The sequence below is a fragment of the Prunus dulcis genome, chromosome 3 (genome assembly GCF_902201215.1).
Source record: "Prunus dulcis chromosome 3, ALMONDv2, whole genome shotgun sequence".
Lineage (NCBI taxonomy): Eukaryota > Viridiplantae > Streptophyta > Magnoliopsida > Rosales > Rosaceae > Prunus > Prunus dulcis.
In genome coordinates this window covers 15,056,232-15,083,499 of record NC_047652.1, presented here as the reverse complement: position 1 = coordinate 15,083,499, position 27,268 = coordinate 15,056,232, and the positions used below count along the sequence as shown (strand labels likewise).

General features: G+C 36.0%; 2 protein-coding genes across 3 annotated transcripts; one reads left to right on the top strand and one right to left on the bottom strand.

Moving 5' to 3' along the window:
* Positions 1–11,033: 11,033 nt before the first annotated feature.
* LOC117620551 (probable calcium-binding protein CML23) lies at positions 11,034–11,801 on the bottom strand. Its single transcript, XM_034350646.1, has one exon. The coding sequence runs from the start codon at positions 11,747–11,749 to the stop codon at positions 11,264–11,266; it is 486 nt and encodes a 161-aa protein (XP_034206537.1). The 5' UTR covers positions 11,750–11,801; the 3' UTR covers positions 11,034–11,263.
* A 5,178-nt stretch (positions 11,802–16,979) lies between these two features.
* On the top strand, positions 16,980–27,138 carry LOC117620694 (probable fructokinase-6, chloroplastic). 2 transcript variants are annotated; one of them, XM_034350848.1, is made up of 7 exons: positions 16,980–17,483; positions 19,801–20,009; positions 21,194–21,406; positions 21,878–22,075; positions 22,220–22,357; positions 23,885–24,001; positions 26,733–26,887. In XM_034350848.1, exons 1-7 carry the CDS (start codon positions 17,342–17,344, stop codon positions 26,778–26,780), a joined length of 1,065 nt encoding a protein of 354 aa, XP_034206739.1. In that variant the 5' UTR covers positions 16,980–17,341; the 3' UTR covers positions 26,781–26,887. The 2 variants fall into 2 exon arrangements, with proteins under 2 accessions (XP_034206739.1, XP_034206738.1); XM_034350847.1 differs by having other exon boundaries at positions 17,001–17,483; positions 26,765–27,138.
* The last annotated feature ends 130 nt before the right edge of the window (positions 27,139–27,268 follow it).

Below are 27,268 nucleotides of genomic sequence, written 5' to 3'. Positions count from 1 at the left end.
TCAAGGGTTGTCCATTTAACTGTTGGAACTGTTAGGTTCTCAATATTGTCAGATTTTGAACTTCGGGCCAAAATCACATATTCTCATAGTATGGACATTTTTATAATTTCTTGTATATATTTCAGAACTTCAAGTCCTTACATAATTGTCCATGTTTTGAGGAACTTATAGCATCTCATTTAATTGCTCATCCATGAGTTTAAGGAATTGCATGTTCCCTTTTGTATATAGTGAGGGTTAATATTTATGCATACATCACTATTCATGTATACAGTATTATTCATGAAGTCATGAAATTTGTGTCTATTCATGCATACAGTACATTTTTCAGTACAGTTAGTATTCATGTGTACATCACTATTAACCAATACGGTACTGTTACATCATCAAGGAACTCCAGGTCCTTATTTATATGTCAAGGATCAAGGATCTTCAAGTCCGATCACTTATTTACAAATATAGTATCGGAGAGACTTTCAGCTCTCATATCAATATCATCATCAAGGATCTTCAAGTCCTTATATAGTTGTATGATGAGGATCAAGGAGCTTCTGGTCCTGATCTGTATACTGTAAAAACTCATAATACTGCACAATTAATCCATAAAATAAATTTCTTGTAAATAAATTGATAGTATGGACGATAATCCCGCACCATACTTTAAATAAATGTAAATGTGCGGTAAAGTAAATTCATAAAGTAAATTGCCTCATGTATGGACGTTAATTCCGCACAATACTTTAAATAATAAAGTAAATGTGCAATAAAGTAAATGTGTTTGTATGGGCACTAATTCTACTACATACTTTTAAATAAAAGTAAAGGTAGTTGTGTGGACGATAAAACTCGCACCACACTTTTAAATAAATACTGTCGTATGGGTAATAAACCTACACCATAAAGTAAATAAAGTAACTGTAGGGATAAAACCACCACCGAATAAGAAAAGTGTTAGTATTACTAACGGTCTCCCACTGATAATATGTTTAGTATTACTAAGGGCCTATTTTTATTAGTGGTTAGTAAAAGAAAAACAAATAAAAATAATATATTATATTACCATCAACTTTTCATATTAATATTATATATATTGTCAACTTGAAATGCCTCCTGTTGTAAAGTCAAAGATGGATCCCAAAATGGTAGAGCCCACTACCTAATTGATTGAAGAACATCATAATGAAAGTATTTTGGAAGTGGAATCCATGTCATTGCATATTCACAGGAAGCCAACAGAATTTGCATATAAGTGGGCTTCCTCCTTTGTTGTAGATGACAGAAATGAATAAAATGAAAAACATCAGATTTCTATGCTTTCTCTATCTCAATTCCCTCTCCAATTTCTCTTTAGTTTACAACACGTTATCAGCACGAATTCGCTTTCAAAGATACCAGCTGAATTCTCGGATGAATTTCATCTGCTTCAATACCTTTCTTTCTCAAATTTCCAGCAATCAACCTCTTAACTGTAGCAGAGAGTATAGCCCTCTCTAAAACATGTCTACAAACATAGAGGAAGAAGAAAAGGCCACAAACCAATAAGGCAAAGGCATTCTGCGCAGCACTCAGCTGAATTCTTGGAACAATTCATAACTGTCGGCAGAACTTTCGGTTCACTGTTGACCAAAACCAGTTTGAAGCTGAGTCTATGGAGAAGTCATAATAGCTAGAGTCCAGCTCAGTGGGTGTTACTTGGGCTACGAGATTGCTGTATTCAAGCAGGTTTCTGGAACATAGTTTTTGTCAAAGATCTGTAAGTCAGATCAGGCAAGTGGAAGCAGTGGGTCTGAGGAAAAGAGATAAGTCCTCTGTTTTTCTTTACCCTATTTTATCTTTAATATTATATAATTATATTGATCATAAAAAACAAGTAAAGGTGTACAGGAGGAACTTGTGCAGGTTCATGTTCATCCATTTTATTTACGAAATTATGGAGCAGACAAACGTGAAGGCAGACTAGCACTATGGTTTGTCTCAACTTTTCTAGTTACATATATTAATGTAATAATATTATATTGTTTCCTATTTCCTCTAGTTTTGACTGGAATTCCACCGAAAAAAAAGGAGGTAATTCCAGTTGACAGCATATATATTATTTGAGCGTGGTGTTGCTAAGAACCCATAAATAATTGTCGGTTTCACCCTCTTATATTTTTAGTGGTGGCTTTATCCCCATATTTATTTTATTTACTGTATGGTGTAGATTTATTACCCATACAACAGTATCTATTTAAAAGGGTGGCGCGAGTTTATCATCTATGCCTATACTTTTATTTAAATGTATGGAGCAGAATTAATGCACATACAAGCACGTTTACTTTATCGCACATTTACTTTTACTTAAAGTATGATGTGGAATTAACCCTCATACTTTATGAATTTACTTTACCACACATTTAATTTTATTTAAGGTATGGTGCGGGATTAACGTCCATACAGCAAGCAATTTAATTTATGAATTTATTTTACTGCACATTTACATTTATTTAAAGTATGGTGCGGGTTTATCGTCCATACCAGTAATTTATTTACAAGCAATTTATTTTATGGATTAATTGTGTGGTATGATGAGTTTTTATAGTATGCAAATCAGGACCAGAAGTTCCTTGATCCTCATCATACAATTACATCAGGACCTGAAGATCCTTGATGATGATAATGATATGAGAGCTGGCAGTCTCTCCGGTACTATACTTGTAAACAAGAGATCGGACTTGAAGATCCTTGATCCTTGACATGTAAATAATGACCTAGAGTTCCTTGATGATGTAACAGTACCGTATTGGTTAAAAGTGCCGTACACATGAATAATAATTGTACTGGCAAATGTATTGTACACATGAATAGATATGTATTAATGACTTGATGAATAGTACCGTATACATGAATAGTGACATATGCATAAATATTAACCATTTTGGGTAAACCGTCACTATATACAAAAGGGAACCTGCAGTTCCTTAAACTCATGGATGAGCAATTAAATGAGATGCAAGAAGTTCCTCAAAATATGGACAATTATGTAAGGGCTTGAAGTCCAGAAATATGTACAAAAAATTGTAAAAATGTCCATACCATGAGAATATGTGATTTTGGCCCGAAGTTCAAAATCTAAGGGGATTGAATATCCATACCATGAGAATATGTGATTTTGGCCCGAAGTTCAAAATCTAAGGGGATTGAATATCCATACCATGAGAATATGTGATTTTGGCCTGAAGTTCAAAATCTAACAATGTTGAGAACCTAAAGTTCCAACAGTTAAATGGACAACCCTTGAGGTATTATTGCAAATTGTGGTACACCACATATTTCTTTGGCATAAGAAGATGATGAATTTAATAAAGTTCGATTTTGTTATAATCGACACCTCAAGGAAGAAATATATTTTGTGAATTCCGGTTGTTAAGAATACACCGCGAAATGGATAATATCAATATAAACCTCAAATGATGAATTGAGGCTCCCCACATATTTTATTATATCTGGGCCGGAAGCCCATGGATCCAAATATATGAGAGATCCTGAACTTGAAGTTGTGGGTATATAGTAGTTAATGCTCTTCACTACTATATTGCGATATTATCGTGGCTTTTACTCAATTCATATTTCATGTCCATTTGAAAAGGGCGAATAAATTCTGAGTTTGTGTTTAGCCCGGGCCAGAAGTTACGGGCTCACATGCGTTGAAATATGAAATTTGGGAGAGTCGATGTGGTTATTTGAACCTATAAGGCACAAGGTTCCAAACCGTCATTTTGAAAAGACGTAAAAACCACAGGTACAAGTTTAAGAATGTGCGCAATTATTATAACAGGAAAGGAGCATATAACAGATAGATTTTTCCACCTGCAATGAAGGTGCAGGCCCTGTAAAATCTATAAAATTACATTATGTTTTGGAAGCCTCTGAAGGAAGAAGACGGCGCCTCTTAAGCTTAGCCATGAGCCTCTCGTGGTCTCCCAAAATTCTTTCATTGGAGACCTGCAGCATGTCTAGCCTTCTCAGTGTATCAACAGAGTACGAACTCACCAGTTTCAACAAGGCATTATTCTCTTCTTTAAGTTTCTCAACCTCCTGTTGAGACTCATGAAGCATTCTTTGAAGAGACGAATTTTCAGTTGTTAGCTTCTGAACCTCGTTTGCTCTAGCACGCAAACGATCAGCCATGTTAGAAACAGAAGCAGCACCCTGAATGCTAAAAGCCATTGAGTCATCAATAGCCTCTTCCTCAGACCTCCCTGTCAACAGTATTTCATCCATTGGAGTAATGAAATTCCTAGCTACTATGACAGCAGTAGCATCATTCATCATCACAGAATCATTAACCGTGAGATGACGATTTTGGGATACAAAGGATGGACGCCAAACTTTGGCGTCACTGGTTGTTGTGGGAGCATCATTTAAATTGAAATAATTTGGGAAGGAAGAAGAGGAAGCCATTTTAAGAAGGTTTCGAAGAAAGTCTTAGAAAAACTAAAGTTTCAGAAAATGAAGGAAGTTGAGTTGAAACGCAATTGCTCCAATCAAGTTTTGTATAAGCAATATCTATAGACGGAAATGTGGCAACTTTTCCAGGATCCCAATATCTTCTCGGATCCCCATATTCTCTTTTTCTTTCCCAGATTCCAAAACTTCACGCGGCCTCTAATAATGCCTGTCGGCACTTTCGGCGTTTTCAAGTATTATTTTCGTCAAAGCCGATCTTGCTTTGCGGATTTCACGGAGCTATTTTTTCAAAAGCACCCCGAGAATCTCGCAATTTTCCTATGGTTAATTTGAAATTCACCGGTTCTACCTATTCCTCTTATTTGTGTATAAATGTGTTACTAACGAAATTTTCTTTGCAGATCTAGATATGCGATATCCACTTGTTTTTCATATCAGTGAGCACTCAATGTGCTTAAGAAGCAAGACTATCTCTGATCATCCATTCAGGAAGCGAGACTATCCCTGATCACGTTTCTGCTGCATTAGGGAACTGTGAAGGCGACCTTATGCTCTAATCTCCTGAGGTCCTTCTAGACTAGGAGAAATGAGAGCTTGTTGTCTGCTCCCTCCAGCTTCCTTCCTTGATTGCTTACCTTACCTTGCAATCAATATCACAATTTTTGTATCTTTTCTTTCTTTTTATAACTCTCTGTTCATAAGGGATTTTATTTCTTTAGAATGAACATCCGAAGAAAGAATCCATGCAGTGATCCTAACTCTGAGGGTTATTTGTTTTTGACAGAGAGAAGAATTGTGATTTTTGCTCTTGCAGGATATAACTAGATCATCAAGCGCTACATTATATTTACTGGGCCGATATGAGCTTGAATGATACTTGAGAAAAGTTTCTCCCACCTAAGGATGTAAGCAATACTTGTGTTATTTTATGCTTATATACTTATTTGATATTTTATCTTGAAAGGTAACCAAATGGGGAGATAAGTCCGTTCCAAAAGAATGGCTTGTATGTATCCATGAATTATTAATGCAAATTTTACAGATTGCAAGTTGGATACATTGATAATACACTGCACAGATTAAAGTCCCATAAGAACAAAATATGGGTATAGCAGTGATCAATATGATGCACGCCTGTTGCGTAGCAAATGATGTGGATTGAAGTCCCGAAAGGACAATCCTTTGACATGTCAATATTGATATTGTGCGCGCCTAATGCGTAGCAAATTGTATGGGTTAAAGTCCCAGAAATTAATTGACATGTATGTATTAATCTGTGGCATGCCTGCAGCATGACAGATATATGGGTTCTAAATGTTCCAACTCCCTAAATGGAGATTATCCACGCCCTACTATAAAATAACGCTCCATTGGAGGTTATAATCCACATTCTCACATAATAAAAGCCCCTTGCAGTGGCTTGGGTACCCAAAAGCAAAGAAATGCTTATAATTGATGTATGCGCATGCACATGAGAATGGTGGGATCATGAATTGATGAATGACAAATTTTGATTTTGGAGTAGCTACTCAAATCATCAATGGGCTGTGTTGATTGGAACCACGTTCAATTATTAAATGTCGACAATATCATTGGCCAAAATGGAATGAGGCAATTCCATTATAGATGAGAATGAACGTGAAAGAACAAACCCACAGTACGAACCCCAAAAGATGTTAATACTTGAAAGTTATACTTGGGTGTTCGGAATAAAAGGGAATATACCTACTTTGTATGACACAATGTTTCTTGGCAGAAACAAGGAATGTTGGGTTTTCTCCATATTTACAGATTCAATTGTGCCCCTTTATTGCACATTTATGGAGACCAACATGTTATCTTTAAGGGTTATTAAATGCACGGAGCATATCACCAGAAGTGATTCCCTAAAGATGTATAAATAGCTGGGTTAAAGCTATATAATGTGTCATAAAGTTTAATCCCTTTAAACAAAATCCTTGAAAGGATTGAAATTGCATGAAGCAAGTCCCTGAAGGACATGTGCCTGAAGCACAAAATCTGTACTCAATACTAATGTGCATAAATTGCCTCAGTGAGTACATTGATTATAATATGTTTGCAACACATTAAAGCTTCTGAAGAGTTTAAGAAATATTTGTCTCGACCTAACGATCGAGCGTTGTGCCAATGAGATTTTTTGCTTATACTAAGAAAGTATTGAAGCACTTTTTGAGGATTATCCGTTGGACACTTAAATGTTTTTCCGGAAGTATACTAGACTGGATAGAGCTCAGCTCCATCACCACCACTTTGGGATGATGTGAGGCATATTTGATGCTATCTCCGCATGACATCATATACGGGCATGTTCTTTTCGAGTAAACTTACTAATAGCCCAAGTGTTATTGGATATGCGGACTCTGGAAATTTCGATGGTCGCTTACTGGAAAAAGTTAGTCATGAAGTTTTTAGGGGGAAATATTCATCAGGGGGAGTGTGCTATTAATAAAGACCTTCACACACTGTACTCTTTTTCCTTCATCCAGGTTTTTATTCCACTGGGTTTTTCCTGGAAAGGTTTTAACGAAGCAGTGTCGCCCAAGTTTAACTCACAGAAGCAGTGTCAACTATGATATTCAGAAAGATGATCAATAGTATGGCTTAAAGATATTTTGCCAAGCATCAGGGGGAGCGTGCTATCAATAAAGATCTTCAAACACTGTACTCTTTTTCCTTCGTCCAGGTTTTTATCCCACTGAATTTTTCCTGGCAATGTTTTAACGAGGCAGTGTCGCACACGTGCTAATATACACAGAATTTTTATGTTACACCTGGTTATGTACTCTTTTTCCCTTCGACCATTTTTTTTGTCCCACTGGGTTTTTACTGGCAAAGTTTTAACGAGGCGTGTCTCCAAGGGGGAGTGTTGTAAAGTCAAAGATGGATTCCAAAATGGTAGAGCCCACTACCTAATTGATTGAAGAACATCATAATGAAAGTATTGTGGAAGTGGAATCCATGTCATTGCATATTCACAGGAAGCCAACAGAATTTGCATATAAGTGGGCTTCCTCTTTTGTTGTAGATGACAGAAATGAATAAAATGAAAAACATGAAATTTCTATGCTTTCTCTATCTCAATTCCCTCTCCAATTTCTCTTTAGTTTACAACACCTCCCCCTTTATTTTTTTTTTTTATTTTTTTTGGGTGGAATTCCTCTCAAAACTAGAGGAAATAGGAAATAATGTAGTATTATTATATTAATATTTGTAACTAAAAAAGTAGAGACAAATCATAGTGCTAGTCTTCCTTCACTTCACGTGTACTCAATAATTTCATAAATAAAGTGGATGAACATGAACCTGCACCAAACCGTGTGGACGAGAACAAAGGTGCCAATAATCTCAGCACCCAAAGTTGGTTGTCCATGCTGTAGTCAATATATAAACTATTAAATCTCCCACCAAAAATATAATATATAAAGTAACTAAAAGCAAATAACAAGCGATTGATAAGGATATGGTTGTCCATGCTCCCAGTTGCTTTCTTATCTCCACTAATCTCTGAGTTCGAGTCCTCTTGCTGTTGGGGGGTTGAGGAATAATATCTGATGGTCTTTGAGGCTCTTGTCTTCTCTCTTCCTTTGAGAAGACAAGAGCTGATATTCATGTATGAGCCATCAAGTTTCGCTATCTAGATCAACGACTCCTTTGAGAAGTCCATGGCAACGCCAATCTTCCTACCCTTTCCCATTCTGATCTCTCTCTCTCTCTCTCTCTCTCTCTCTCTCTCTTCTGCACCAGTTGGGTTATTTTGATCGGACAAGAAGGCACAGTTGTGGCGTGTGAAAGTTCAAAAGACAGAAAAGCAGAGAAAGAGGATGGTTTTGACTGAATGGGTTTTGTTTATTTGGTTAAAAGCTTAAAACTTTTGGATCTGTGACTTCCACGTGTGACTTTGTGATTTGGCTTGGCTTGTAGTTTTGTACATGGGTTTGCATTCTTCTCTGCTATGGTTACGGAAAAAGGAGCTGGGCCTTTAGTGAATGGCTGTGGAAAAATCTGACCAAGAAGAAGCACTTTGATGGGATTTATGTATTATAATAAATAAATAAATAAACTTTTCAAAACAGCAAAAGTGAATGCGGCTTGAATTTCAATTGGCTGGTCAAGAAGGAAAGACCAACCAAACCAAGCCCAGTGAAAAATCATTGCCTCCGTTGTATTCCTTCAGCTCCATAATGAGAAATTTCTTCAGAGACTGGCAAACCGAGCCCGACTTGTGATCCATACAAGCCATGGGGTTCTGTAGCTTTCCATTGTGGATTCATCCCCAAAATTGTGCATAATCACTATATACGACTTCAAACAGCCAAGGTTTAGAAACAGAGAGAGATGGGTTGGTGAGTAAAAAGTCAGAAATTGGTTCTGATGCCAGAAGAAATAGGTACAGATGAGAGTGATAGAGAGCAATCATTGAAACCAAACCCAAGAAAGAAAAGTAATGAAGCAGAGTGTTTTGATCGAATATCCCAGCTGGTATTTTCAGAGATATTCGTACTGATAACGTGTTACAAATCTAAAGGAATTATAGAGAGAATTGAGGTATAGAGAAAATATAGAAATCTGATATTTTGTTGAATTCTTTTTCTGTCCATTACAAAGGAAGGTTGAACCTTTTTGTAGACAAAGCCCCTTCCAATATGTGGGCTCTACCTTGTCATCTTACAACACCATATAAGTATTTTCTTGTTTAAAAACCTGCATTAAACAAAAGCCAGACTTCATGGCTAGCTATGTGAATTTTGTGGTATTGGAAGCCCTGGGATCAAACTCTTTGTTGCACCATTGAGAATTGTCGTTAGGTTTGAATGTAATTTATTTAATCTCTATACCCTTATCATTTTAGCAATTAGCTTCACGTTTCCCAAAAAAAAAAGAAATCTAGCCATAGAAAACCAAATTAATCTCGGCCATTAAGTGACTGTTGTAGAATAAAAGAACATGCACACACAACCACCATGTGTGTCCCACCCCAAAGTTCTATATATGTACGTTTTTTTTCTTCTTCAAAAAGCCACCGAGTGGTTCTGCCCATGCGTAGCATGACTTTTCCATGGTGTTTGGGGGCCTGATGTTGTGCATACGTATTTTTGTTTTTTTCATAAAATAATATTCTAAATTACTCTAATATACGGGAGAGATCCAAAATTAAATGCAAAGTGTGGTGCACACACAATTTTCTTACAACCTTCTTATTGTTTGAGTACTACTATTTGTACGTTATGAATGTAACTTCTAACAAGCTTTTAAACTCACTAACCTTGATCAGACATGATGGAAATACAGGATCTTATTCACCTATGCAACACCTTAATACTCTCTCTTTAGATTGGATGAGATTCTGTTTGAGTGTATTTCACTACTAAGGAAGGGACCTCTATATATATGTTTCACTCAAGTGCCTTGCCCATCAAGAAACACTTCAGATACCAAACTTCATTAGATTAGATTATTTCAATCCATATAGGAATCCTCTTAACTCTTGTGTTTCAATTAGAATAGCACTTTAAGCTTGAGCTCTACTTCTTGAACTAGGCAAACTCCTAGAGACCTCATGTGATTAGAAGACTACATTTCGTTGATTAAGCCTCTCACTTGGTCGATTAATCACAAAAGAATTTGCATTGCTGGCCATGTGAAATATATAACTCAAACTAATTCCTAACAAGCCATTGTCAATTATGAATAATGAGAAGGAGGCTTTTACAACATAGCAAAGAGACTTTTAACTTCTTATAAATTATAAAAATATCATCAATTTTTTAAAATTAAATTCAATAAGTTCAGTTGTCATTTTTTTGAAACTATGTCATATCTCCTAAATCTTACTAAAATATATTCTAAACACATAACAAGTCATGATTTTTAAAAAAAAATTTAAGCTACTATTGACACTCTAAAAAACATTAAAAACAACACGAAGAAAATACCAACACTCAAACGACCAACAAGAGCATCGCTGTCTTAAAAGGCTCCACATGTCACAGCTGGGAGCCATCCAACGATGGGCTTCACATGTGGGCCCTTGCATGTGAATCATATTCCCTGTATAAAAAGGACTTTAAAAAATTATTAAAAAAAGCCCTAATTTAAAGTCAGCGGAAAGTAGAGTAACTTTCAACACACAAAATATCTCCCCCCAGTCCACACGCTATGCATTTCTTTAGTCCCCCAAACAACCAATCAACATCAGGTTACTTTGGCAACACCTTTTACATTATCTGAAAACTCGGTTTTCTTCTCTCCACAGGTCTCGGGGTCAATATTTTAAAATAATTTTATATATACTTTCGACCAAAAAAGAGATTTTGGGGACAGACTGAGACATTGACGACGAAGAGAGAGAGAGAGAGAGAGAGGCACCCAATTCCGCGTTGAGATCAGCAACAAAACCCAAATCACTGACCATCCCACTACGGCAAGGCAACATCACCTAACATTATTAAAGCCACCCACCCATTTACTACTTCCACCACTTTCCATCAAGAAAAGTACCAAAACCATACCCCATAAAAAAAAGTAATGATAATAAAATTAAAAAGAAAAAAAAAAAAACAAAATAAGAAACAAGAAGAGCAATACTTTAATTCCAAAAGACGATAGTGGATCCAATTAGCACCAACGATTCAAGTGTTAATTTTGTACACTTTTCCAATTAACCACGTCAAATCCCTAAGAAACTGAATCTAAATCAAACTACTAATTAGAAGAAGACTGTCTAATAATTCTTGTTTGTACTGTTTTGATTGTGAATTTTGATCGCTAGCCAAATACGCACCCGTACGGAGGATCAACGGGGAGTCATCATCTTCTTGAACTCGTCGAAGTTGACGTGGCCATCGCCGTCGGCGTCGACGTTCCTGATCATCTTCACGCAGTCCTGGTGCGAGCACTTCAGCCCCAATCGCTTCATCACCTCGTGAAGCTCACTCACCGAGATCAGTCCGTTCTTGTCGAGATCGTAAAGGTCGAAGGCGTCGCGAAGCTCTTGGCTCGATCCGCCATTCATGATCTCCGCGAACTCCAGGATGTCAATGTGGCCGTCGCCGTCTCTGTCGAACTCCGCCATTATGCTGCGCACTTCCTCCAGCGACGAAGTATCGGAGCCTAGCTCACCGAACACGTCCCTGAGCTCGTCGCAGGAGATCTTTCCGTCGCCGTTCTTGTCGAACTTGTTGAAGATCGTCTCCAACTGCTCCCTGGATCCCACCGCGCCGACTCCAGAGCCTTTCCAGCTAGGGTTAGGGCTTGAAGAAACCAAATTGCTCTTCGACATCGCAACAGAGAGAGAGAGAGAGAGAGAGAGAGAGAGAGAGAGTAGAGAAGGGCTCTGAGCTTTGTTTAAATGCGTGACAAACAAGAGATATATATAGGCGACCTTCACTCGGCTGCTTGGGAAGGAGGCAGCGATCAGGTGTGTGCCGACTTAGCATAGTTGGAATTTGCGTGGCCTTAAAGATGGGACACGGAGAATCCTTGTCGAATGAAAAACGGACACGTGGGAAGAGAGGGTGAGCAAGGATGTAGAGGATTTGGGCAATAAAGGAAAGATTTGTGCTGGCTGGGCTTAGAAGGAAGGAAAGTAAATCTCTAAGGATACGTAGCAGATGGCAGTTGGGCATGGGAGTTACTCTTCTTGTTGCTTGATTCGGATTCCTTGCCGCGTGGACTGAATTAATAAAATTATTAAATTTGACTGGGAATATTATTTTTCCCATAATTAATGGGAAAAAGCGCGTAGAGTGTAAATGTAATAAATACCCATATAAGTGTGAGGAATGCAAAGGGTCAAATATAAATACAATAGGAAATTAGTTATGTGGTTACCTAGAAATAATGTTCGGGAAAATTTTAATTACTCGCGTGTAAAATCCAGCATGATTAGTAACATTAATATGTTTAATTATCAGAAACGAGGGGAAGTCATCAATTATCCTTTGTTTGGATGAAGGAATTGAAAAATACATAGAATTCTAAAATGATGGAATTTAGATTTCCATCATTTTTATTTTTGGCAATTGAAAATTTCAGTGTTTGGATTTATGCATGTCGAATTTTGTAAATGACACCATGAAAATTGTGAAATGAGGCCTATTTTGGTAGAAATTAAATTCAAAAATTTAATGCCTCAATTTCCACAATTTCTTCCACGCATCGTTAAAAAATTCCACGGTTAAGTTGCCAAACAAGAGAATTATTAATTTCTCTTCTTAAATTCCTGACTCTTACCTAAATTATGAGTTATTTTCCCTTATCCAAACGAAAGGCTCAGGAAATTTAAAATAAGTGAATAAGAATAAAATAAAAGGTTTTTAAATTTGACTATTTTTTTCAACTTTTACACACACCAAAAAAAAAAACTCACTAGTGTAGTGGTTTGTAACATTTGCTCCCCTAGGAAAGGTCCTGGGTTCGAGTCCTAGCATCCATGTAACGTGTGTGAGTTTAGTATATTATCGCTCATTTCAATTGGAAATTTCCTTTAAAAAAAAAAAACAATGTATTTTAGATGAGGAAAATAAACTTGAGATTTTGGCAAAACTCAAAATTTCTAAATTGACATGAACCAATTCCCGTGTTTGCATTAAAATAACATAGAAATTTAGAAATTATGCGTGGGAAAAAACATGGAATGTGAAGGTCATAAATCCCAACTTTAACTTCTACCTAACAATCATCATTTCTAAAATTTCGAGAGATATTGAGTTTAAAAAAAAATATAACTTTACAAATAAAGCTTAAATTCCATATTTTAAATCCGTTAGCCAAACGAAAAACTTTACAATTTATAGAATATTAATTTCCGTCATTTATGAATTCTTTTGTACTTTTAAAATTTTCCCATCTAAACACACTGTAATGCCCCGTTTGGTTCACGGAACAAATTTGAAGGGAAATTATTTCCCATGTCATTTCCCAAAGGATGGAAAATGGAAGATTCATTTCCATATCACGTTATTTCCTTTCCCATGTTTGTTTTGAGTATGAATGGAAAACAAAGTTTGTATAAATTTTCAATTATACCCATATTAAATCAAATAAAAAAAGAATGCATTTAATGATATATTGTAATTCTAAATTATTAATGGGGACAAAATGGTCATGAAAAATGTTTATTTAATATTGACTCATTTTCCTAAACTTTCCCATGATGAGGGAAAACAAAACCCAAGTTGGGAGAATGGCTTCACTTTCCCCCATACTTTGCCATATGCCAAGCAACGATTTCCCATACCTGGACTTACCAAACATGTGAAAGTAATTGATTTCCCATCCCCAAGTCTCATTTTCCATGAACCAAACGAGGCCTAAGGGAATAAGGAATTGGAATCGAGTCAACTACTCCCCTAGTTGATCTGATTCCTAGTTTTGAGGATATTTGATTATGAATTTTAACATGAAATCCATTTCGAACAACAAAAAAACATGAAATCCACTTAAATTTTTTTTATTCATTATGGCCTCGTTTGGTCGGAAAATATTGATGGGAAATTCCCATGTCTTTTCCTAAGGGATGGAAAATGGAAGATTTTTTCCCCATATTTGATAATGCTAGGAAAGTAAACAGGAAACATCTTCTTTGATTTTTTTTTTTTTTTCCAATTATACACATATGAAAAAAAAAATTGTATTTAATGTAATATTGTTAATGGGGACAAAATAGTCATGAACAATGTGCATTTAATGCTGGCCAATTTTCCCAAAGTTTCCCACGATATGCAACGGGGATAACATTATTTTGCTATCCCTTGCAAATAATGTTATGCCACGTGAAAGTGTTATCACACGGGTCGTAGCGTTATTGGCCAGGATAGCAAAATAGTAATATTCCGATTTCATTTCCCCTTATTTTCCCATGTTTCATGCAACCATTTCTCATGCCTCGACTTACCAAACATGAGAAAGCAATTGATTTCTCATCCTCAAGCCTATTTTTCCATGCACCAAACACAGGCTATGTGTAAGTTAACATATGGACAATAAGGGCTCGTTTGGTATACCATATTAGACTATGGATAGGAGTAAATAGTACATGTGAGTTGTTTGGTGTCAACTTGTATTTTTTAAGAGTGGTGATTTCCCCACTCCAATTTTATCCACTTACACTCCATTTTATAACTAAAAAAAGGAGTGTAAGTGGATAAAATTGGAGTGGGGAAATCATTACCCTTTTTTAATTACTTGATTATTTTAAACAGTTTGGGCTTTTAATACTCTCCTTACCTGATTAACTAATACAACCCACACACCCCAGTTTAAATAATACGCACTAGTTCTACGTGAAAACTCAGACACTATATTTTATCTTTTTCTCCCAAGGTTATTCTATCTGCTCTTCTCTCTCTCTCTCTCTCTCTCTCTCTCTCTCTCTCTCTCTCTCATATGTTCCTCTTCACTCTTCATCTTCTTCTCTACTATCTTCTTCAGAGGCTATTTGGTAACTGTTTGTGGAAAACACAAATCAATAATTTGTGTTTGGGGGTTTTTTTGTTTGAATTTCGAACACCCAAGTTTGCAACTTTGCTTAGTGTTGAAATTCATTCTTTCCCATTTATGTTGTATCGATTCAAAGCTTAGCCAAACAAGTTTGGTTCTCAATCGTATTTTAATTTTTTAATGGGCGGGTCAATATAATTGGCTCTCAATTCAGAGCTCAGCAAGATTCCAGATTTTTATATATTAATTTTTTGATCAAATCCATATTCCAAATTTACGTTGGGGGGTTTTGCATCAATGATGTGGTGGGCCGGCGATGAAGACAATGAAGGAAGCAAATAGAGGGAAAGAGAGAATTGGGAGAGAGGTTTCTTGTTTTAGTATTAGGCAGCCGTTGGATGTATATATCTAGTGGCTAAAATGATTTGGCAAAAACTATGAATCTTACCAAAAAATTTCGTGTCATTTGAATTTCAATTTCCACTTAAATTATTAAAAAATTTAAAAATAAAAAAGTATGGTCCGATGTTATCCGACGGAGCATCAAAACACAATATAACTTAGTCAAACTATTTATTCGGAACAACACCAAATGCCTTATAATATTATGGATAAACAGTCAGTATTCTTCAGAACAGATTAATACTATTCAACATAAATTAGTTAGTACAGTCCGACGTACCAAATGAACCCTAAGTAATTGTAATCATTCCAATACCCATGAGTTAGTAGACATAGCTGAAGAAAAAATTTAAATCATTCTTATGTCCATTCCTAATAAGTAAATGTGTATGCATTGGATATACATATTGGGGAATTTTGGTTTTCTCGTTAACATACTAGAAATTATTAAAAGTGCAAGGAAAGAAATTGGAACATGTGGAATGAAGGTGATTAGTTGGAAAAGAAGAACAAAAGTACGAACCAATCACAATAGCAAATTACTACTAGCTTGACTTTAGATCACGTGCACTCGTCACGAATTTATTATTTTTATTAAGGGTGGACAATGTCGATAACAAATACGTACACGCTTTATTATTCTTATCGTTTGTTTAAGATGTGTGCGTATTTTTTGTTTTTGTTTTTTTGTTGTTGCTGGACAGTTTGTTGTAACTATATGAATTGCCAAAATACAAATATAAAATAAGAGTGTGTACCTAACGTGTTAGCCTATGAGAAAAGACCACATCAGAGAAGAAACATGAAGCCTAAATAATTTTTTTTTTCCGGGCATGTATATGGCTTGGGCCCACTTAACCTTGTTAAGTGGTTTAGTATAGGAAAATGTATTATTGGTTTGGCATGATATACACATAATTTTTATATTTATTTAATGAATTAATTCCCAAAATACAGCTTGGATTATCACCGACATTATATGTTTTGGGCCTCAACAAAACATTATTAAATAAATTGCTTTTCAATTGGGAATGACATTTCAATAATTCTTACTACCAAAAGTCTTGCTAATTTACACTAGACTTTATGACTGAACTATTAAAAAGCTAAAGAGACAAAAAAAAAAAAGAAAAAAGAAAAAAGAAAAAAAGGTCTTCAATTCCTTTCGCTATATCAAGCAGCAAAGAGTGAGAAACACACTCTCCTCTTTAAGGTTAGGGCTTCACTTTTGTATCCCATCTTCTCATCCACTTATGCTTGCATCATGAAGTGTATCAATATTTATCTTTTCCTCGTGCTTGCATCCCGAAGTTTATCATAATTTCATAAAGTTATGTTTGCATACAAATATTTTATTATATTGATTTTGTCAAGTGCTACGTTTGCATATAATATTTTATTATATTGATTTAACACTCATTTGCCATTAATTTATTATTTAGGTGAATAATCTATTTATTTACCTATAATTCATTAGGTGGATAATTATTGTCATGGAATATTGTGAATTTGATTACATCCCACTCATTCGGCTATATTTTATCTTCATTGTGAATTGCTGGAATAAAATCAGACTCTTGTAGTGTGACCATGTTTATGTGGATTTGTGAGTGTTTATGAAATGTTGATGATTGAGTACTACGGAATGGAATAGATTTCTCAATACACGTGGCAATAAAACAAAAGCTTTGGGGCCAAGAACAAAGCTTAATCGGCAGTCCAAAATTCCAAATGCAGCAATGGCAGGGCGACAAACATTAACTACTACACTCTCGCTTTGCTCTTTCCGCTGCTTCTTCACCCCTGTCTCTCTCTTCCACACCCATAATACTATTTTCAGATGATTTAGTGTATTAATTAACTGTCTTAGGCTGAAACCCAAAACTTAATTAATCAATTAAATAAATGTAAAAGCCTTGGGCTCTGCCATTTTTCTTCGGAGAAATTCATTTCACAAGAGCTTCCAAGTAAAAGCACTTTTGGGATCATCAACGACTTTGAATACTGTTCTGGGTCTGCGCTTATTTTGATGGCTCTTCATTCAACTGCTTTCTGCTTTAGTGGCGTGGTTTCTTTGCCTCGCAATTCGGTGTGTTTTAGTCAAAGGACAGTCAGAGCCTCGGCATTTTCTTGTCCACCTCTCAGTTCCATTTCCAGATCGAATGTCCAAGGTATGCTTTGGTTTTGGACTTGTATAAGCTTCACTTGACAAATGGGTTTGCTTAGTTTCACTTGTTATCTAAATTTTTTACCTCAGTGGACTTTATAATTTGGGGCGTTTGTGATGTTCTTTGGATTGCTTGAAATATTGTGTGAATTCATCAACTTGTAGTTATCATGGTGTGGGTTGGTCCGTTTATATGGCTATAATGTGTTTAACTTCACAATTTGTTGGGGAGAATTATTTACACTTGTTGCCGGTTGCTATTTTTATCGAATTTTCATTTGGGTATTTATATCAAGAATGTCACAACTACATTGTGGAATTGAGGACGATATTTCAACTAAGAGAGGACAAAGAGACCAGAAATGAATCAACGATTGTTCTGATTGGTTCTTGTTTACTACGTATGTGATATGATTTGGTTCTTTAACTGTATAACTGTCCAATTCTTTAATCTTGTCTTGGGAAGTTCGAAGTGAAAACTGCTAGAGAAGTTTGGGGCTGTTTAACCAGTGAAGCATAATGCAAATTGTAAAGAAACTAGGAATAACTGAAACTGGAAGGTCATCCAATATAGAGTTTTGAGTATATAGTATTTGCTTATGTAGAAGATTTTAGCAAGCAATGCCACTATGCCTACCATATCCCTTGTGATCTCTGTAGGAAAGCAAACAAGAAAGAAGGATATTGGAAAGCTCCAAAGTAGAAAGCAATATATGCTGGGATTAAGGAAAATGGATTCGGTCAGTATTAAAGCAATCTAGGCAAACCAAGAATTATAATTTAGAAAGCTATGCTGGAGGACCATAATTCTAATGTCCTTGTGTACTGCTAGTTTCAGCAAGTACAATCTCATTTTTGGAGCTTAGATATTAAATTTTGAAGATATTATGGGGAAAAATATGAGGAATGAAGGAGAGGGTCTGCTGTTTAATCTTGAAGCATTACCTTACCCCTCGTGTAATTTGGAAAAAGCCATTTGTAATTACATACATGTGTAAATGTAACAGTATCATTTCACTGGTAATTATGAATGCTTTTAGTAACTTGAACCCCAAATCCCATGCAGTGTTGTGATGAACTAAAGTAGTAGTATATGAGGGAAACATATATATCTAGAGTGAAGTGGGAAGATTGTGTGTGTTGGCCTGCCTATATGTGTCTTGTATCCACAAATAACGACGATATTAGGAACCAAGGACCAAAGAAAGCAACAACAAAGAAAAGAAGAACTTACCTCAATGTTGACAACGAGCTCCTCCACTGGAGAGGTGGGAAATCCACTGAGTAACCAAATCCTCAAATTAGTACTCTGATATTTCAAGGGCAAGGGAGTGGTGAGGAGCATCACTCCCTTGCCATCAGTAGAGCCATTAGGCGCTGGTTCTCAACCTAGACAATAGCTCTCTTAAGAGCAAAAGAACCAACAGCTCATGGGCAACATGTAAAAAGCATTTGAGATTTGAGTTTTTAATGTGTTGTTTGACTGGAATCAGTTACCGGTGAAACCCCTTGTATACCTAAGAAACCTCTTGTACACCTAAGAAACCTTCGGAGACTGAGGTTGTCTTGGTCGATTACTCAAATCTTTGATTGACCAGGAGTATCTGGTCCCCTTAATAAACCTTTCAGTGTACCTAGAGCATGGCTTCTGGCCAGTCAATGCCTTAGTCTACCAAGAGAGCTTTTGTTTGTTCACCCCAGATGTCAATTTCGGTCATGATTTTGTCTGTTTTGATTTATTTTTTCAGCTTGATGTCTACTCTCGTTTTTGTTATTTCTAAGGATCGTAGACATATCCTACAATATGTTTGGACTATCCTAGACACATCCTAACTCTATGTTTGAGGGTCAAGAACTTATTCTAGTTCAGTGTTTGACCATAACTAAAAGCTGGAAGTACTCTAAAGTTTGGGGGATGTCTTGATCTGGTCTTAATTGTCTTGATTCCCCCTCAACTGTCTTGAGTTTGTCTTAACTCTAGCTGTAATATTGATGCTCATTACGTATCTATCTGTCCCTGTTCCTAGAGGTCTTTGTTGCACTTGACACTCCATTTGGATGTCACCATTTATCACATGTACACACCATGAAATTTGCCAAACTATAATCCTAGATTTTACAATTTGTGTTTGGGTGGCTGCAGTCAGGGCACTAAGCTTGTGCTTTCTTATTTTGCAGTACATGTATACAATGAGTGAACTTTGCATATGACTTGAATCATGAGTGACATCATACAGCTTTTGGTCATTTGCTTACTTCGTATCAAAGTTTTCTTCTGTTAAAAACTGAGCCTTTCATTGTCTGACTGTTATTTATTTTAGGAAAAGCATTTGCAGGAGATGCACTACTAGACTCAAAGGAATCCTCCCTTGTGGTTTGTTTTGGGGAAATGCTTATTGATTTTGTCCCAACCACTAGTGGACTTTCATTGGCTGAAGCACCTGCATTTAAAAAAGCTGCTGGAGGAGCCCCTGCTAATGTTGCAGTTGGCATAGCTCGTCTTGGTGGCTCATCAGCTTTTATAGGGAAGGTATCATTTTGAACATATGTGTCCATATTCTTCTTGTTCTGATTTAATTAGATGAAGGCAGCCCTTGTTATCAAATGTTTTGAGTCTTTAACTAATAATTTGGCCACTTTGACTTCAGGTAATCCCTTTTTCCTCCCGCCTCACATTTTAGTTTTAGTGTTTATCCTTCTAAAGGTCAAACCAAAGTCCTTTTCCTTGTCACCTTATATGCGTATAATATATATCATAGTTGACCACACATTTGTGTTTACTAGGGCATTTTCAACTTAATTTGCTATTGTGTCTCTTATCTGTAATATTACATGTGTGGGAGCAAATTTTCCCACGAGAATATTCGATTGGAAAGATTCCCCTTTCTTCTTCGCCGCCTCTTTCTCCCTGCAAAATAGAACAAATAAGAGGACCACACCCGGGGGGTGTTGGCCAAAGGCCCTCCGATGCCTAAATTAGTTCAATTGAATGGTATAGAAAACAATAGCTAATAGGGTACGGAGATATGTTTATAATATAAACTGGGCGGCCGAAGCCTTATGTAAAAGAGAGAGAGAGAGAGAGAGAGGAGGTAGCTAGGGTCTGTGAGGGAAGGTCTCTACAGAGGTTTTAGTAGTAGTTCTGACGTACCTCATCCTTGTGCGTGACGAAGTATTTATAGTGGCCTTGGAGAGGTTGGTGGGGTTGGTGTAGTTGGTGAGGTTGGTGTGGTTGGTGTAGTTGGTGAGGTTGGTGTAGTCGGTGGGGTTGGTGTATTTAGGGATTAGGGATTTAACTGAATCCCTAATTAAGGCGAGGATCAAGTAATCCCCAATTTGATTAGGTAATTCCCAATTAGGTTAGGTAACTCCCAATTAGGTTAGGTAACTCCTAATTAGGTCAAATAATTCCCAAATTGATTGGCCTAATTATTTGACCTAGGGTTCAGGTTTAATTTGGTTCCCACAACATGTTGTCACAACATTTATACAGTGAGTTCTTCTTCTTCTTCTTATGCATTAAAAAAAAAAAAACAGAGAAAACTCTTTCTCTAGTTCTGCTTCTAATGCATTAACAAGACTAAACAAATTGAAAACCATATCTCTTGTGTTGTTTAGCTCTTTACTGCATAAATGTTGAATTCATGGGCTAAGAAAACAAAAAAGCTAACCTTATCCTTTCAGATTTTGAATATTAATATGCAATGCCTGCAGGTTGGGGAAGATGAATTTGGGTACATGCTTGCTGATATACTAAAGGAAAATAATGTGAACAGTGAAGGGATGCGTTTTGATCCTGGTGCACGAACTGCTTTAGCATTTGTTACATTGAGGAGTGATGGGGAACGTGAGTTCATGTTTTATCGTAATCCTAGTGCTGATATGTTGCTTCAAGAAGCTGAACTTGATTTTGATTTAATTAGGAAGGTATGAAAGAATTGCTATTATTGGTAATTAAACATCAGTGATGATTATAGTTGTAAAAGAGTCAAAACTAGGCAAAGCTAAATGCATCTTATGAAGGAAATGTCTAGAGCCCAGTATCTTGCATGGTACATCATCTGATTAAAGAATCCTTCTGGTACACCTAAACCAAATTTCAATTAAACATAGTACACCTCATGTCAAAAGGATACTTAAATTTTGAACTATTTATTCCAGAATACAGAACCACTGAATTGTATGCATCTCAGACATCATGATGGCTGCAACACCAGTATTGGTGTTTTTTCTCATTTAGGTCACCATGTTGGGCTCTTCTTATTCTTGGATATTACGCTGCATGCCTGTCTTATATCTCCGTACATACTCTAGTTTCGCTGAGTTTTCACAATTGATTTTTGTTTGACTTTTTCTTTATAGTAACGCTCAAGGTATGTCTTAACCATCCTGTGTCAGGCAAAAATTTTACATTATGGTTCTATAAGTCTTATCACGGAACCATGCAAGTCTGCTCATATTGCAGCAGCTAAAGCTGCAAAGGACGCTGGTGTAGTTTTGTCCTATGATCCTAACCTCAGGCTTCCATTGTGGCCTTCTGCAAAGAGTGCCAGAGAAGGAATTTTGAGCATATGGGAGACTGCTGATGTTATCAAGGTAAGCAAACCTTTAAATATGTAGATTATGCACCTGTTGGTTCATATTTGATCTTTCTTGTCCCTTTTCTGAAAAGGGTAATATGAAAATTGATTAAAGTAAATGGTACCACATCCGCTGATATATCAATTATTTATTTTTCAGATAAGTGAAGAGGAGATTTCTTTTCTAACGGAAGGAGAAGATCCTTATGACGAAAATGTTGTTCGCAAATTGTACCATCAAAATCTTAAATTACTGCTGGTCACTGAGGGCCCTGATGGCTGCAGGTATTACACCAAGGTAAGTTTCCAAATATGTTTTTTTATGTATTCTACTTCTCCTCGCCATCTCTCTCTCTCTCTCTCTCTCTCTCTCTCTCTCTCTCTCTGTGACTAAAATGATACTTATTATTACAGATTACATATTGATGCATGCACTATACCATGAATCAGAGTGTAATATAGTAAGGAAATACTTAAGTAAATATTATTCCTTTAAATTGTAAAATTTAGTATTAGATGAGATTATGAGGTGAGTTTTATATCAACGTTGGTGAATTAATTTGATTTTATTGGCGATCTCATTAAAAAAATGTTTGACTTTGTTGTCGAGTGTCAAAGATAAGGAGGAAAGGGGAGCAATTTAGGATAGAATTGGACTACTTGCTTCTTTTTGGGCATTGTGTCAAAATATTCCAAGAAAATTCCTTTAAGCGTATATATTCTGGATCGGGGGCAGTTTTCTGTTGAGTTCTTCCTGGGTTTTGACGTGATGGCTGTTGTTTTAGGTAATGGACTTCTCGGCCATTTTTCTATGTGCCTTCGGTTTTTTCTTAATAAAATTTGTGTCTTGTTAAAGAAAGAAAGTATTCATTGAGGAAATAGCAGATTTTTAAAATTGTTGTAGCATGCAAAGTTATTTGAATGATCACATAATTAACAGAACCTTTTTAGAATTGTAATTATATATATATATATATATTTATGCTCAAGTATTTAGAATTGGAAGTAAGCTTTAACTAATAATATCTGAAATGAATAACACAAGAGAGATGGTTTGGATACATTATATGAATATATGTGTGTTTGCATGGATGCATGCATTAAAAAATGGAGTATCAAGGGAAGGATGTAGTTTAATAAGGATATTTTTGTCCATTGAATGTTTTAACATATACTCCTCTTATCAAGTACAGGTTATTTTGTTTCCTTAACTGTTGCTCCTGTTTTTCTGGCAAATCAAACTGTTGCTCCTTTGAAAGTGTTAAGGTCATCATTCTAGAATATATAGTGCTTTTGAGCATAAGAAAAATATGAAGTGTTACTATATTATTGTTCTTCTTACTATTAATTTTCATGAGCCATATGAAAACTGCCTTCTTTTCCTATTTGAATCGTATATGAATCTTGAGGTAGAATAGAGATCGAGTATCTTCCTAAATGAAATATATTTGAACATAACTGTACCATGAAAATAAGGAGATATTTTTATGGTACGCTTTCAATGGAAGTTAAGACTTTTAAAATTGGTAAAAACTATTATCTCCTAAACTCTAGAATCGAACTCCACTTTCATGACTCCCTGTAGTTTTCATGATATTTATTATTAGTCTTCAAAAGCTACTTGCAAAGTTATTGATTGACGAAGGCTATAAAGGGGTTCTTTTGGATTAGACTATATCTATCAGTAGTCTCCTAAGATGCTGATCTTCTTGTTTAAAAATCTCTAAATTAATGGGATGATATTGTTTCAGCAAGATTGACAGTATATATACTTCTCTTCCTAGTATTTGTAAGTCTAAACCGCAATGTGTATGTGTACTTGCAGGAGTTCAGTGGAAGAGTCAAGGGTATGAAGGTAGATGCAGTGGACACCACTGGTGCTGGGGATGCATTTGTAGCAGGAATACTATCACAACTAGCTGTTGATCTCTCTTTGCTTCAGGTACTTCATCTTGGATGCAGATATTTCACAGAACTTTCCTCAAGTTATTAATTAAACATATAATTATATATTGCTACATGCTTCACCACCCTGCACATTGAGAAAGTAACATAATCATACTGAACCACTATGAAATAGAAACTCACAAAAATGGATATACTAAGGTCTCCATGGGAAAACCATATCTTCATACAGAATACTGCCTCTACCATTGCAGAAAAACATAGTAAAAGAAACAGAAAGAAATGAAAACGGATTACAGCCTCTAGGTACTAGTTCTACAAATCTACTTTATAAATCCTTCTAATTAAATAGGAAGCAGTGATCTTGCCTCTTGAAGAAAACAATCGTGTGTTTTTGCATATGCTGCTGGGTAAATTACAGTAATGTCCCCTGAACTTTGAGTTGTCTCACTCTGGTACTAAAATTTTAAAATGTGTTATTATGTTCCTGAACTTTGGATTGTGTTTTAAGGACAAAATCCTAACTTCTGTTAAGTATTTTTTAACTGACATTATCAAGTGAATTGCACATTACCACTTAATTAAGGACAGTTTCGTCATTCCACTTAACAAGTTCTAAATTTACCCAAAACTGACTGATCCCCAATTGTTACTCTTTCTGACAAAATTAAGCACTTTGAGGGGTTCTAGAATTAGGGTTTTAGGTTGGGAATGAGATTCAGAATGAGGATGTAGTTGCGGTATCTCCCCTTCTCAGTAAAGAGGTATGTGGAAGTATTTCCATCAACGCCAGATGAAGCTAGACAGGCTGAATCAAAATTAAGGCAGTAATGAGTCATTCTGACCATGCATATTAGTATTTAGTTCCTTATGTGAAACTTCAATTGTGGATGTGGTGCTAAAACCATTTTGTTTTTAGGTTATATAAAAACGATATTGGTATCTTTTAAATTGTTGAACTGAAGTTCTAATGTAGAAAAAAGGAACAGTAAGATTATCTTTACTAGCTCCTTCCTGAATTCTTCTTATCATAAGAAAAAAGTTTCATCCAAGAAATTGAAATGTAGAACACAGGGGAAAATGTGTTCTGTGAATCCCTAGCTCTATAAACAGGTTTCAATCACCAAAACGGAGAAATTTTATTTTGTCCTTAGTATTAGTTAAGCTTTGACAATAACTGATATAGCCCAAAGGAGAAGGCGGTCTTGGTCTGCAACGCCTTTTAGAGGCTACCAAGGGGTATGGGTTCCGGCTAGAACCTCTACATCTGACATGCCCTAGTCTTAATGGACATGTCAAATACCTTTTGCCCAAACTTAACCACAACCCCGCTCAGAATACTGGGGCTGATCTTTTGTTCTTCCCCAAAATATTCCGAAGCCATATTAGTTGATCTAGCCCAAAGGACTTGGTAGGCCTGTGATCCGGGCCTAGGATGTGAATTATCTTAGAGGGGTATGAACAGAACTAATACAATCTGAAAAAAAATCGCTCCATGTATGCTTGACTTGAATTCCTGCAAGTTAAATTACCCATGCAAGACATAAGACCAGTTCAGTTGAAGTTGTGGAAACATTCTTTCTAAAAGCGCAATTAATTATCGGGTGATCAACCCAGTTAATTACTAAGTCAACTTAACCACGGCTTGGTAAACCTAAGGATTGTAAATTGAAATGTACAATTTAATCGCATAAGGCCACACAAAAGTAATTAAATACTTTATGCATGTAATTAGCACCAGAATTCAACAAATTAATTTCAACTTGAATTTAAGCGTATGTCTCATAAGACCACATAGGTGGTTCAGCCTACTGAACCTCACTGGGTTGAATAGGCAATCTACGAAAACACTCAATGCCCCTTTGATAACCATTTCGTTTTCATTTTTCACTTCTTTTGAAAACTAAAAACTGAAACATGTTTGATAACATCATATGCTTGCTTTTAGTCCATGACCTTGCTCGCTATACGTGGTGCTTGTTTTTGAGTGAACAGTACATCTCTTACTCACTGGAATTTTCCAGTCCTTGTCAGATAAACTGCAAAAGATGTCCACAAATTGCATGGGAATCCTTGAATACTTAGAACAGCCTGTCTTTTTGTGGGAATCCTTGATTACTTAGAACAGCTTGTCTACAGCCTTGGTCATGCAGACCAGTTTGTCACACTTTATCTAAGGCAAAGTACCTCCTCAACTACCGCCTGCGAATTTATAAAATGCACCACTCCCTCCCAGGGCTGTTAGGCGTGCAATCAGTCTACTACTGAAATTCTAGAGAGTTCTTATCAGGCTACTCTATATCATCATCATTAACAACAAAATAACGTTATTTTACCATAGACTCGCTAATCAGACATTTTTCTCCACAAACGGATATTTCATCGTTAAGACAGAGCACAGATGATAATGGCTTTCTGAGTTGTAGAAGATCTATATAACTTAGTTTCACCCTTTTATTCTGTACTTATCTGTATTTATCATATGACTTGGGAAGAAATCCTGCATTTTTGTTTAAAATCTCAAAATATATACATAATGAGGATATTGAATACTGCTGCCTTCTTTATTAAAGAATAGTATTTAACATGCACTGCCTTTTAACCCTTAAACTTTATTGTGAACTTTCTTGATTGATCTGCGGTATTTGGCTGTGTGATTCTCAGTTTCCTTTTCATAGTGTGATTATTATTGATTGAAATATAGGGTTTTAGTTTATATTTTAAATTAATTATTTTGCTAACAATGAATTAAATCTGTTAACCTAAAGAAAGTGGCCATGTATCTGGATTCGACATGTAGGAAGAGGGTAAACTGAGAGATGCTCTTCTGTTTGCTAATGCTTGTGGTGCATTGACTGTGACGGAGAGAGGTGCTATTCCGGCTTTGCCGACTAGAGAAGCTGTGCTGAATGTCATGCTCAAATCTGTAGCATAGGTTCTTGAAGTAAATATGTAACTACCTGCAAGGTTCCTGCCTATATATTAGAATGGTGACAACACTGAACCCAATTGAAAATTTTCCAATTTATGGTTGTAGTCAGCTCATGTTGCTGTGAGATATAACTCAGCCATTTTGGCACAAATAAGATTTGATTGTAACACACCATGTCACCATAATCCAATAAACATTCATGCTGAGATACAGCACTAATAATAATGCTTTTATTTTTGTCATGTCTCTGCATCTCGTACCCTGTTATTTCATGGTTTATTTTACCACTTATTTATGTTTTGCCTATAACTTACCATATAGCTTTATGTTGGACAAATTATGAGTTTTAAACTTCTAGTTGTTAAGTGACCT

What these genes read in the sequence shown, in the direction of transcription:
- LOC117620694 (XM_034350847.1), top strand. Translation starts at nt 17,342, where the DNA reads ATGGCTCTTCATTCAACTGCTTTCTGCTTTAGTGGCGTGGTTTCTTTG. An exon ending in TTCCAGATCGAATGTCCAAG is followed by an intron (nt 17,484 to 19,800) that starts GTATGCTTTGGT and finishes TATTTATTTTAG; the next exon opens with GAAAAGCATTTGCAGGAGAT. An exon ending in CATCAGCTTTTATAGGGAAG is followed by an intron (nt 20,010 to 21,193) that starts GTATCATTTTGA and finishes CAATGCCTGCAG; the next exon opens with GTTGGGGAAGATGAATTTGG.
- LOC117620551 (XM_034350646.1), bottom strand. Translation starts at nt 11,749, where the DNA reads ATGTCGAAGAGCAATTTGGTTTCTTCAAGCCCTAACCCTAGCTGGAAA.